The 13819-nt window shown below is 45.4% G+C and overlaps 1 protein-coding gene across 1 annotated transcript in view; it reads left to right on the forward strand.

The window, feature by feature from the left end:
- The window catches only part of MEI1 (meiotic double-stranded break formation protein 1), a 103664-nt gene that overhangs the window by 35675 nt on the left and 54170 nt on the right, over positions 1-13819 (forward strand). The window contains exons 12-14 of the mRNA XM_032138977.2: positions 10301-10415; positions 11881-11972; positions 12799-12940. Of these exons, the coding sequence (XP_031994868.1) occupies positions 10301-10415; positions 11881-11972; positions 12799-12940 (349 nt within the window). The remainder of the gene's footprint in view (positions 1-10300; positions 10416-11880; positions 11973-12798; positions 12941-13819) is intronic.

Below are 13819 nucleotides of genomic sequence, written 5' to 3' on the forward strand. Positions count from 1 at the left end.
GGCGCATGCCTGTAGTCCCAGCTACTCAGGAGGCTGAGGCACGAGAATTGCTGCAGAGGTTGTAGTAAGCCAAGATTGCGCCACTGCACTCCAGCCTGGGTGACAGAGCAAGGCTCTGTCTCAAAAACAAAACAAAACAAAACATCCAAACAGTATAATAACTATTTATATAGCATTTGCATTGTATTAGGTATTATATGTAATCTAGAGATGATTTATAGTATACTAGAGGACCAGGTGCAGTGGCTCATGCCTATAATCCCAGCACTTTGGGAGGCCAAGGTGGGCGGATCACCTGAAGTCGGGAGTTTGAGACCAGCCTGGCCAACATGTAGTAGAAAACCTGTCTCTACTAAAAATATAAAAAATTAGCCGGATGTGATGTCACACACCTGTAATCCCAGCTACTCAGGAGGCTGAGATAGGACAATTGCCTGAACCTGGGAGGCGGAGGTTGCAGTGATTGGAGATCACATCATTATACTCCAGCCTGGATAACAGAGTGAAATTCTGTCTCAAAAAATAAAATAAAATAGGCCGGGCGCAGTGGCTCATGCCTATAATGCCAGCACTTTGGGAGGCAGAGGCGGGCGGATCACGGGGTCAGGAGATCGAGACCATCCTGGGTAACACAGGGAAACCCCGTCTCTACTAAAAAAAAAAATACAAAAAATTAGCCAGGCGTGGTGGCGGGCACCTATAGTCCCAGCTACTCGGGAGGCTGAGGCAGGAGAATGGCATGAACCCGGGAGGCGGAGCTTGCAGTGAGCCGAGATTGTGCCACTGCGCACCAGCCTGGGCGACAGAGCAAGACTCTGTCTCAAAAAATAAATAAATAAATAAATAAATAAAAGAAAATAAAGTATGCTGGAGGATGTGCATAGGTTATATGCAAATACTATACCATTTTATGTAAGGAGCTTGAGCATCCTGGTTTTGCTATCTTCAGGGGTCCTAGAACCAATTCCCCACAGATACTGAGGGACGACTATGCAATGTCAATGCAATGTAGATGGGGCGCGGTGGCTCACGCCTATAATCCCAGCACTTTGGGAGGCTGAGGTGGGCCAATTACCTGAAGTCAGGAGTTCAAGACCAGCCTGGCCAACATGGTGAAACCCTGTCTCTACTAAAAATACAAAAATTAGCTGGGCATGATGGCGCATGCCTGTAATCCCAGTTACTCAAGAGGCTGAGGAAGGAGAATTATCTGAGCCTGGGAGGCGGAGGTTGCAGTGATCCGAGATCTTGCCACTGTACTCCAGACTGAGGCCACAGAGTGAGACTCCATCTCAAAAACAAACAAACAAACAATGGAATGTAAATAGTTGTCATGCTGTATTTAAAATTTTTTTTTGAGATGGAGTTTCGCTCTGTCACCCAGGCTGGAGTGCAATGGCGTGATCTTGGCTCATTGCAACTGCCGCCTCCCAGGCTCAAGCAATTCTCCTGCCTCAGCCTTCCGAGTAGCTGGGACTACAGGTGTGCGCCACCATGCCCAGCTAATTTTGTATTTTTAGTAGAGATGGGGTTTCACCATGTTGGCCAGGCTGGTCTCGAACTCCTGACCTCAGGTGACCCGCCTGCATCAGCTTCCCAAAGTGTTAGGATTATAGGCATGAGCCACTTGCACCTGGCCTACATTTTATATATTTTTTTATTGTTGTATTTTTTTTTTTTTTGAGACGGAGTCTCCTCTGTCACCCAGGCTGGGGTGCAGTGGCGCGATCTTGGCTCACCGCAACCTCCGCCTCCCAGGTTCACACATTCTCCTGCGTCAGCCTTTCTAGTAGCTGGGACTACAGGTGCGTGCCACCACGCCTGGCTAATTTTTTTGTATTTTTAGTAGAGATGGGGTTTCACTGTGTTAGCCAGGATGGTCTCGATCTCCTGACCTCGTGATCCGCCTGCCTCGGCCTCCCAAGGTGTTGTTTTTGTTTTTGTTTTTTTGAGATGGAGTTTTGCTCTTGTTGCCCAGGCTGGAGTGCAATGGCGTGATCTTGGCTCACCACAACCTCTGCCTCCCAGGTTCAAGTGATTCTCCTCCTGTGGCAGCCTCCCGAGTAGCTGAGATTACAGGCATGCGCCATTATGCCCGGCTAATTTTGTATTTTTAGTAGAGACGGGGTTTCTCCATGTTGGGCAGGCTGATCTCGAACTGCCAACCTCAGGTGATCCCCCCACCTCGGCCTCCCAAAGTGCTGGGATTACAGGCGTGAGCCACCGTGCCTGGCCATATTTTAATTTTTTATAGATTTTAAAAAATATTTTTGGTCCACAGTTGGTTGAATCCATAGATGTAGAATCCACAATACAGAGGGCCAAATTATACTTCCAAAGTGTTATGTTATCATGTCTTTTGTATTTTCTCTGTTGTTTTGAATTTATATCTTGAAAGAAAATTATCTTTCATTTTGGTAAGGAGTAGCAGAGGTAACTGTATCTGTTGACTCCATCATCTTTAATCAGAAGCTGGCAGCTCTTTAACACCTACGAACTCCAGCCTCTAGCTTTGGTTCTCTTACTGTAGTTTCTCTTTGAATGCTCTCAGCCACTTGCAGAGCTTCAGCTACTAGCTATATGTTGATAATGCTCAAATCTATAGTTCATGCCTAAAATGCCTGTGTTAGTTTCCTATTGCTACAGGACCAGATTACCACAAACTTGAAAACAACAGGTATTTACCTTCTCATGGTTCTAGGGGGCCAGAAGTCCAAAATCAGTATCACTGAGATGAAATCAAGGTGTCAGCAGGGCCACACTGCCTTTGGAGCCTCTAATAGGGAACCCTTCCCTGCCTCTTCCAGCTTCTGGTGGCTCCGGGCATTCCATGACTTATGGTCATATCACTGTAATCACTGTCTCTTTGATCACATTGTCTTCTCTTCTCTATGTGTGTATAATTTGTATAATCTCCCTCTGCCTTTTCTCTTTCTTTTCTTAAATTTTTTTTTCTTTTTTCTTTTTCTTTCTTTTTTTTTTTTTTTTTGAGACGGAGTCTCACTCTGTCGCCCAGGCGGGAGTGCAGTGGTGCGATCTCGGCTCACTGCAAGCTCCACCTCCCGGGTTCACGCCATTCTCCTGCCTCAGCCTCCTGAGTAGCTGGGACTACAGGCGCCTGCTACCACGCCTGGCTAATTTTTTGTATTTTTAGTAGAGACGGGGTTTCACTGTGTTAGCCAGGATGGTCTCGATCTCCTGACCTTGTGATCCGCCCGCCTCGGCCTCCCACAGTGCTGGGATTACAGGCGTGAGCCACTGCGCCTGGCCTTCTTATTCTTCTTCTTTTTTTTTTTGAAATGGAGTCTTGCTTTGTCTCCCACGCTGGAGTGCAGTGGCGTGATCTCGGCTCACTGCAAGCTCTGCCTCCCGGGTTCATGCCATTCTTCCACATCAGCCTCCCGAGTAGCTGGGACTACAGGTGCCCTCCACCATCCCTGGCTAATTTTGTTTTTGTATTTTTAGTAGAGACAGGGTTTCACTGTGTTAGCCAGGATGGTCTCGATCTCCTGACCTCGTGATGTGCCTGCCTCCGCCTCCCAAAGGGCTGGGATTACAGGCGTGAGCCACCGTGCCTGGCCAAAAATTTTTTTCTTATTTTTTGTAGAGATGGGGATCTTGCTATATTCCCCAGGCTGGTCTTGAGCTTCAGGCCTCAAGTGATCCTCCCACTTTGACCTCTCAAAGTACTGGGATTACAGGCATGAGTCATTATGCCTGGCTGCCTCTCTCTTATAAGGCTACTTATGATGGGATGTAGGGGACCACCTGAATAATCCAGGATAATGGCTTTATCTCAAGATTCTCAGTGAAAACTTTACTGTAGAAAATAACATAGGTTCCAGGGATTAGGACCTGACATCTTTGGGTACCACCATTTAGCCCACTGTAGTGTTTTCCTGAACTCCAGACCACATTTCCAACTGCCTGGTGCTTTATTCCAGAACCTTCAATCTCAATTTGTCCATGCTACTAGCATATAGAGAAAAACACCCAATTTGGGATCTAAAGAATTAGATTTGGGTCCCTGGCTCCACAAGCAGTACTCAGTCACTTCTTGTTCATTCCTCTGATCTGCTTTCTGTTTCTTGAACACATCAAACTTATTCCTGCCACTAATTATTCCAACTCTGCCCAAAATAATATTCCCTTAAATCTTTGTGTGACTGCATTTTTCTTATCATTCAAGTCTCATTCAGGATTTCCTTTCCTAATTGACCTTATCAGACTACTATAACACCTATCAAACATTTGAAAGTTGTTGTTTATTCTTTTTTTTTTTTTTTTTGAGACGGAGTCTTGCTCTGTCGCCCAGGCTGGAGTGCAGTGGCGCAATCTCGGCTCACTGCAAGCTCCGCCTCCTGGGTTCACGCCATTCTCCTGCCTCAGCCTCCCAAATAGCTGGGATTACAGGCGTGAGCCACTGAACCTGGCCTATTCATTTGTTTTGTATCTCCCCTCCCCCCATTAAAATATAAGCTCCAGGAGCTAAAGGACCTTGTCAGTTTTTTCACTGCTCTATCTCTGGCTCCTCATAGGTAGTCAATATGCGAATGAAGGATGTTAAAATGGACAGTGAGACTAAGGGATCCTAGCAGCACAATGGGAAATTATTCCTTAGCAAGGTGCTTGAAATCTTAAAAAAAAAAAAAAGAAAGAACCGAGGAAACCCATATTTATAGAGTAACTTTTATTTTGTTACCATATTTTCTCTTTTAAATTTCTAACAAAGTAATGTATTCAAATAATACAAAGTAAAATATTGGCTGGGCACGGTGGCTCGCGCCTGTAATCCCAGCACTTTGGGAAGTCAAGGTAGGAGGACCGCTTGACGCTAAGAGTTTGAGACTAGCCTGGACAAAATAGCGCCACCCCATCCCTACAAAACAATATAAAATAAAATAGGCCAGGCACAGTGGCTCATGCCTGTAATCCCAGCACTTTGGGAGTCCAAGGTGGGTGGATCACGATGTCGGGAGGTTGATACCATCCTGGCCAACATGGTGAAACTCCATCTTTACTAAAAATACAAAAATTAGGCTGGGTGTGGTGGCTCATGCCTGTAATTCCAGCACTTTGGGAGGCCGAGGTGGGCGGATCACGAGGTCAGGAGTTTGAGAACAGCCTGACCAACGTGGTTCATCCCCATCTCTACTAAAAATATAAAAATTAGCTGAGCGTGGTGGCGGGTGCCTGTAATCCCAGCTACTCAGGAGGCTGAGGCAGGAGAATCGCTTGAACCTGGGAGGCGGAGGTTGCAGTGAGCCAAGATCATGCCACTACACTTCAGCATGGGCAACAGAGCGAGACTCTGTCTCAAAAAAACCAAAAAACAAAACATCAAAATACAAAAATTAGCTGGGCATGGTGGCACGTGCCTGTAATCCCAGTTACTTGGGAGGCTGAGGCAGGAGAGTCACTTGAACCAGGGAGTTGGAGGTTGCAGTGAACCAAGATCACGCCGCTGCACTACAGCTTGGTGACAGAGCGAGACTCCGTCTCAAAATAAATAAATAAATAAATAAATAATAAAATAAAATAAAATTATCTGGGTGTGGTGGCATGCACCTATAGTCCCACCTACTCGGGAGGTAAGGCAGGAGGATCACTTGAGCCCGGGAGTTTGAGGTTATAGTGAGCTATGATCATACCACTGCACTCCAGCCTGGGTGACAGAGTGAGCTCCTCTCTTGAAAATAAATAAATAAATTATAGAGGATTTATCATGAAAAGGAATAGGCTGGGCATGGTGACTCACGCCTGTAATTCCAGCACTTTGGGAGGCTGAGGGCAGGTGCATCACCTGAGGTCAGGAGTTTAAGACCAGCCTGGCCAACATGGTGAAACCCTGTCTCTACTAAAAATACAAAAAAAATTTATCTGGGCGTGGTGGCCAGTGCCTGTAATCCCCATCTTAAATTTAAGACATTATTCATTGACTTGACGGTTAGAAACATCAAGATTTAATTAGCTCACATTTTTTGTCTTCTCTACGTGTCCTTGGCATTTTTGCTATTTAATATTTTGTTTTTTTAACCTTTAAATAATGTACCTAAAACTGGTATTTCTTGTTCCCTCAACTCGAAGCAGTGTCTCCTGAGTTCCTACGTGGTTAGCAGCACCCCACCTCTTCTTTTCCCCTCTCTTCTCTACTTCTACTTCTCAAGGCCAGTCAGCTATACCTTTAATTTTACATTGTGAAAGTTGTTAATATTTATAGTCTCTTCCGTAACTATATTTAAATCTTTGTGATTTGACTCTAGGTTGGTTCTAAAAGTTGAAACAAAAAATAGCATTTACATGACAGTGACTTCAGTCTGTCTTCTTTCCTCCTTTATCCTTCCCTGAATTTGAATCTCTAAATCTAGGACATGAATTCCAGAGTGGGTGGGATGAGTAAACCAACAAGGTAACAAAAGCATAAGTAAGAGCAATGTCAATCAGAGGCACCTATGCTGAACTGGAAGTCTCCCAGCAGGACATTGCTAGAGGGGACCAGTAGTACCTTTTGGGCAGGAGGTGGTATTTCAGTTGTACTATGAAGGGTGAGAGTTAGATTTGTGGAAGCACCAGGATTAGCAAAACTTGTGGGTTGGAGAGTATAGAGATTGCTCAGGGTGCAGTAGCCAGTTGACCAGCAGGTTACACAAAGCGGGTGTTGCCTGGAGAAGCAGGAAAGCTGTTGGGTCAGAATTGTGGAGAGAGATGGATAGGGGGCAGGTTATTAAGCCTTGGATTATTTTACTTTTTTTTTTTTTTTTTTTTTGAGGTGGAGTCTCGCTCTGTTGCTCAGGCTGGAGTTCAGTGGCTCGATCTCAGTTCACTGCAACCTCCACCTCCCAGGTTCAAATGATTCTCCTGCCTTAGCCTCCCGAGTAGCTGGGACTACAGGTACCCGCCACTACACCTGGATACTTTTTGTATTTTTAGTAGAGATGTGTTTTCACCATATTGGCCAGGCTGGTATCGAATTCCTGACCTTGTGATCTGCCTGCCTCAGCCTCCCAAAATGCTGGGATTTTAGGCGTGAGCCACCGTGCCTGGCCAAGGATGATTTTACTTTTGACTTTAACTTCCCAGAATGTTTACTGACGTGGTCCCTCTGAGGTGGGGTGGTTCAGAGTGTCTTTGGAAAGCACAACTAGAAGGCAGAATGAAGAGTGAGAGCTGCTAAAAAGAATTTAAAGAGGCCAGGTATAGTGGGTCACACCTGTAATCCCAGCACTTTGGGAGGCTGAGGCTGGAGGATCGCTTCAGCTCAGGAATTTGAGAATAGCCTGGATAACCTGAGGAAACACTGTCTCTACAAAAATTATCCAAGCGTGGTGTATGCCTGTAGTTCTGGCTACTCGAGAGGCTGAGGTAGGAAGATTGCTTGAGCCCAGGAGGTTGAGGCTGCTATGAGCTGTGTTTGTGTCACTGCACTCCAGCCTGGGCAACAGAGCAAGACCCTGTCTCAAAAACAAAAACAAAAAAAACCCCAAGAATTTCAAGGTGGTAGAACTAGGGCTTGATGATTGTGTAGGATCATCAAACTTGGAGCTTCCAGAGATGAAGAAGGAAAGGGGAAATCAAGCCTTAACCATATGCAGTTGACTGAGAACCTGTTAGAAGGCCCAACAGATTGCTCTCAGTGCTCAAGAAAGGCCCAGGGATGAGGGTTAATAGGTTTTTTTTCCTAGCTACTGCACTGGGTTAAATAGTGTCCCCCCAATATTGGTGTCTACCAAGAACCTGTGAATGTGCCTTATTTGGAAATAGGGCCTTTGTACATTGAATCTGCTTAAGATAAGGTCATACAGCTCCAGCTGTAAATCCAGTGACTTGTTTCTATGTAAGGAGAGGGCGGTTTGGACATACAGTGACATGTGGACATGCACAAAGTGAAGGTGGCCATGTGAAGACAGACAGAAATTAGAGTGATGCAGCTGCAAGTCAACGAATGCCAAGGATTGTGGCCACCAACACAAGCTAAGAGGCAAGGAAGGATTTTTCTCAAGACCCTTTGCAGGTGTTTCCAATCTTTTGGCTTCCCTGGACTACATTGGAAGAATTGTTTTGGCCAACATGTAAAATATGCTGGCACTAACGATAGTTGATGAGCTTAAAAAAAAAAAAAAAAAAGGTCCACACATAAATCTCTCTTTTTTTTTTGAGACGGAGTCTTGCTCTGTCATCAGGCTGGAGTGCTGTGATGTGATCTTGGCTCACTGCAACCTCCAACTCCCTGGTTCAAGCGATTCTCCTGCCTCAGCCTCCCGAGTAGCTGGGATTACAGGCATGCGCCACCATGCCCAGCTAAATTTTGTATTTTTAGTAGAGACAGGGTTTCATCTCATAATGTTTTAAGAAAGTTTACAAATTTGTGTCAGGCTGCATTCAAAGTTGTCCTGGGCTGCATGCGGCCTGTGGGCTATGGGTGGGACAAGCTTGCTTTAGAGGGGATATGGCCCTGACAATACCTCAATTTCAGATTTCTAGCCTCCAGAACTGTGAGAGGATAAACTTCTGTTGTTTTAAGCCACCCAGTTTGTGGTAATTTATTATAGCAGCCCTAAGAAACCAATACCCTGTGAAATAGTCATTCATTCATTTGACATCTGTTCTATTAATCATCAACTTACAATGCATCTGTCTCTGTTTAGGTAAAGTGAAAAGATGGAACTGGTCCCTTTCCTCTTGGAAACTCACAATTAAACTAATCAATGACTCTTGGCTCTTAGAATCTGAGGGTTAAAATGGACCTTAAGTGTTACCTGTCTACATTTACCCCACACTCGTAATGATTGAATCTCCAAAAGTATTTTTCCAGTCTCTGCGTATAATCTCATAGAATGGGGAACTCACTTCTTCCTTAGAGGTGGTCCCCTATACTTCTATAGAGTTTGACTCAGAAAATTCTCAGGCTGATGCTGGGTGTGGTGGCTCACGCTTGTAATTCCAGCATTTTGAGAGGCTGAGGTGGCAGATCATGAGGTCAAGAAACCCCGTCTCTACTAAAAATACAAAAATTAGCTGGGTGTGGTGGCGTACGCCTGTAGTCCCAGCTACTTGGGAGGCTGAGGCAGGAGAATCACTTAAACCCGGAAGGCAGAGGTTGCAGTGAGCTTAGATTGCACCACTGTACCCCAGCCTGGTGACAGAGCGAGACTCCATCTCAAAAAAAATAAATAAATAAAAAAAGAAAAGAAAGTTCTCAGGCTGGGTGCAGTGGCTCATGCCTGTAATCCCACACTTTGGGAAGCTGTGGTGGGTGGATAACTTGAGGTCAGGAGTTTGAAACCAGCCTAGCCAACATGGTGAAATCTCATCTCTACTAAAAATACAAAAGTTAGCTGGGTATAGTGGTGTGCACCTGTAGTCCCAGTTACTCAGGTGGCTGAGGCAGGAGAATTGCTTGAATCTGAGAGATGGAGGTTGCAGGGAGCCAAGATCACACCACTGCACTCCGGCTTGGGTGACAGAGTGAGACTCCATCTCTGGATCTTAGTAACATTTACCCGTTGATCCTGGTTTTCCTCATTGAGTTAACAAAGTTCGATCCCTCTTCCCCAGAAGAGCTTATTACTTATTGGAAAACAGTAGCTGTTACTCTATTGATGCACGTTCAATTCTAGGTAGTGCTTCTTTCACCAGCAGGCTCTCCTCTGCAAGAAAACCTTGTATCCTTAATAGTAATAATAGACACAGCTGACATTTATAAAGACTTATTATGTATTAAGCATCATGCTAAGTGTTTGGCATACATTATCGAATTTGATCCCCATAATAAGTCTATGAGGAGATTACTATTAAGCTTCATTTAATAGATGGGAAATTGATGGTTAGAGAGGGCAAGGAATGTACAAGAAGTTGTGCAGCTAGATAAGCATTGAAGTAAGGATTTTTTTGAGACAAAGTCTTGTTCTGTCACCCAGGCTGGAGTGCAGTAGTATGATCATGGCTCACTGCAGCTTCTACCTTCTTGGGCTCAGGTGATGCTTCCACCTCTGCCTCTTGAGTAACTGAAACCACAGGTGTATGTCACCACACTTGGCTAACTTTTCGTGGAGACTGGGTTTCACCATGTTGCCCAGGCTGTTCTCCATCTCCTGGGCTCAAGACATCTACTCATCTCAGTCTCCCAAAGTGCTGGAATTACAGGCGTGAGCCACCATTCCTGGCCTGGAGTAAGGATTTTTATCAGATTAGATTCCATGTTCTGATCCAACTGCACTGCCTCTCATTGCCTGAGAACCTGGGGTTATCTTGGGAATACCGTTGCCTTACCATGAACCTGCTTTTGTCTCTCTGGATGCAGGAAGGACCATCAGAGCACTCCACCTGTGCAGTATGGGGAACTGCGGGCTTTGCTAGAAGCCATGCTAAACCGGTGTGCGGAGTTTTCCCAGACCTTGCTGAACAGGAGGCCCCTGGTCAGTGTACTGCAACCCGCTGCTTCCGAAGATCATGCTGCAGTGTGTTTTTAGAAAGATAATTAGTATATTCCCTTACTTTTGTATGCTATTTCATGACTTTTTCTCATGCACACATGGCTACAGTGAGATGCTGTTTTTTCCCTAATAGCAGAACTATGAAGCTTAAGGATTACTATTCTCATTTTTACAGATGGGGAAACTAAAGCCACGAGGGTTAAATAATTTTCCTCTAAGGTCCAAAACTAGAAAGTACCTAAGCCTAGATAGTAAATTCCAGGGTGTTTTTACCCCAGTCTATTACACACATTCTCTGTTTATATCATATAAGCAGATAGGGTAAACATGCTCACAAAATTATTTAAGTCTGGATTCACTAGAATCTTAGAATCTGAACAATGTGCAATGTGTTGTAGTTGCTGGCTTTTAATAGCCTGTAGACTTAAGATATCAGGAAAGACACTGTCAGTGTGAATGTTGATTATGTCTTTCAGGATTAACTTTGGAAACTAAGCTCTTTACACCTGATGGAGTGGGGGTTTTCTTGTGTTTTAGAGCAACTAATAGGGCCATTACAGTCAAGCTAATGCCCACTAGCCTGTGACAGCTTTCTGCATATAATAGTCCAATAGTCGTTCCTGTGGTTCAGAGAGACTGTAGATTAAGGTCCCTCCAACACTGCTACCATTTTTTTTTTTTTTCTGAGGTGGAGTCTTACTCTGTGGTCCCAGTCTGGAGTGCAGTGGCACAATCTCGACTCACTGCAACCTCCGCCTCCTGGGTTCCAGTGATTCTGCTGCCTCAGCCTCCCGAGTAGTTGGGATTACAGGCATGCACTACCACACCTGGCTAATTTTTTTTTTTTGTATTTTTAGTAGAGACAGGGTTTCACCGTGTTGGCCAGGCTGGTCTCGAACTCCTGACCTCCACCTTGGCCTCCTAAAGTTCTGGGATTACAGGCATGATCCACTGCGCCATGATCCCTGCTACCATTTTTTTTTTATTCTGAGACAGAGTCTCGCTCTGTTGCCCAGGCTGGAGTGCAGTGGCGTGATCTTGGCTCACTGCAACCTTCGCCTCCAGGGTTCAAGCAATTCTCCTGCTTCAGCCTCCCCAGTAGCTGGGACTACAGGTGCCCGCCACCATGCCTGGCTAATTTTTTTTGTATTTTTAGTAGAGATGGGGTTTCACTGTGTTAGCCAGGATGGCTATGATCTCCTGACCTTGTGATCCGCCTGCCTCGGCCTCCCAAAGTGCTGGGATTACAAGTGTGAGCCACCATGCCCAGCTTTGCTATGATTTTTTAAAGGAGCTATTTGCAAGGATATAGCCAAGATCTCTTGGAAACTTAGGTGTACGGGAATGTCAGACTGCAGTGTGAGAAGAGGTCTACAGTCATCCAAGCATAGACTGAGACACAGCATATACTTGATCACTAGGTTCCTGTCTCTCCTTCCCACCTCAGGGCCATGCCTCCAGTAGAGATTCAGAGAAGGCCATTCTTCAAAGGGGAAAGTTCCTCCTGAGCACTCTGGAGGGATTTAGAAGTGCCTGCAGGTGAGGGGCCCTCTGTGGTATGAAGTAATAGCATGGAAGGTAGGGGTGGAAGGGATTCAGACAATGGGTGAAGTTCTAGAGGCAACACTTGATTTCTGATACTCTGCTGTATGGCAAAGAGGACTTTGGCTAGGGTAGGGTTTGGGGGTGTGTGGAGGAGGCTTGAGGACAGGCAGCTAGGGGTAGGACCTTTCTAAAGATTCCTTCCTCATGGAGTTTTTGCTACTGTGTCATGAGGTTGTGTCTTATTCATCTTCGTTCCCTAACCCCCCCCCTCCCCAACTAGCCTAGCACTATAGGTATTCACTGAATAGTTGCTGAATTAATTCAGTTTACATTAACAAATGTTTGTTGTATCTACTGTGTGCCATGCCTGATGCTAGACAGTGGGGCTAGAAAGAAAAGTCAGAATGGCTCCTGCCCTCAAGGAGCTCACAGTCTCTTGGGGAAGAGATGCTTTTTTTGTATATATGTGGGATTTGTTAGGTTTTCAAGCATCCGGGGAAGGTATCCCAATAGAGAGAGCAGCATATTTAAAGGCAAATGAATGGGAAATAGCAAATAGCATGGCATATTCAGGGAAGTACACACAATGGGGTAGAAGTACACATAGTTGGGGGAGGGGGTAGGGAGCAAGAATCTGGAGAGGTAGCCAGGGATCAAGTCCTCTCCTCGTTGTGGTCTATTGAATTTTCTCCTAAACTGATAATAGAGATACTTTCCCTGGACCTGGAGCACAGGCGCTTCCCGCCACCCCCCAGGAAGGTGTTTGTAACCTTTAGGTTGCATAGGTGGTAGTGGATATACTCACACATTGATTTCTTAGGTTGGCTATAGAATTCCAGAGTGAGCCTTCAGCCCAGGAGAATCCATTCACAGCTCCCAGCGCCAAGAAGGAAGATACCTTGGAGGCCTTCTCAGAATTTCTTCTCAGTGCCTGTGACTCGCTGTGTATCCCCATGGTGATGGTGGGTTCTCCTGAGCCACGGGCAACATGAAGCTTGGGGAAGAGAATAATGTGCAGGCGAGCCAGGCTCAGAGGCATAAGGCAGTGACTGCTCAAAGGAACTCTCTGGGGGCCTCAGCAGTGTGATTCTTGCTGCTACCTTTCCTTTGTTCTAAAAATAAAATGTAGTGTTTGATTATGAAACTAATAGGTTCCTCTTAAGAAAAAATAGAAAGCAGTAATAACAAAATAATAAGTGGGTAAGTTTATGGAGTGATAAGTGCCTAATATTCACTACCTGATTTAGTTCTCCCAATGACCCTGGGAGATGGATGCTATAATTTGCCCTAATTTACAGATAAGGTTGTCATATTTCTATAGTTATAAAGCAAGCCCATAACGGTGCTGAGATTGAACCTATGACTTCAGGTCCCCTAGCTTTTCTTGTGTCTTTAATAACGAGCAGCAGTGAATGTCTGTTATCCAAGTGTTAATAAGGAACATGTATGTGTGTTCCGTAAAATGAGAGATGACCACTCTGAAGAGAGGCTCGATCCTGAAGAGCTTCATTTTGAGCTGACTTGAGTTGAGATGGTGGGAAGAGCAGGGCCAAGAGCTGCTGACTCTGGGTAACCTTGGATGAGTCCTCTCCTGCTTGAGGTTTGGGCATCCTATGAGCCTGTGAGGAGTCCCTGTTAGTCAGGAAAGGGCAACTCCTAACCATCTACTGGGAACAGTAGGTGGCAGCAGGGAGGCACCTCTGGCTCTGTACGAGCGAGGCTCTTTCTTAAAGAAGCCATTGAGCTGGAGTCTGCAGGAGGTAGTGGTCAGGAACCCTGGACTGTGGCCCTGACTTAACCCACTAACAGTAAGACTTGGGCAACTCATCGCAGTTTACTCA

Source organism: Hylobates moloch, unplaced genomic scaffold, assembly GCF_009828535.3.
Source record: "Hylobates moloch isolate HMO894 unplaced genomic scaffold, HMol_V3 SCAFFOLD_19, whole genome shotgun sequence".
Classification (NCBI taxonomy): Eukaryota; Metazoa; Chordata; class Mammalia; order Primates; family Hylobatidae; genus Hylobates; species Hylobates moloch.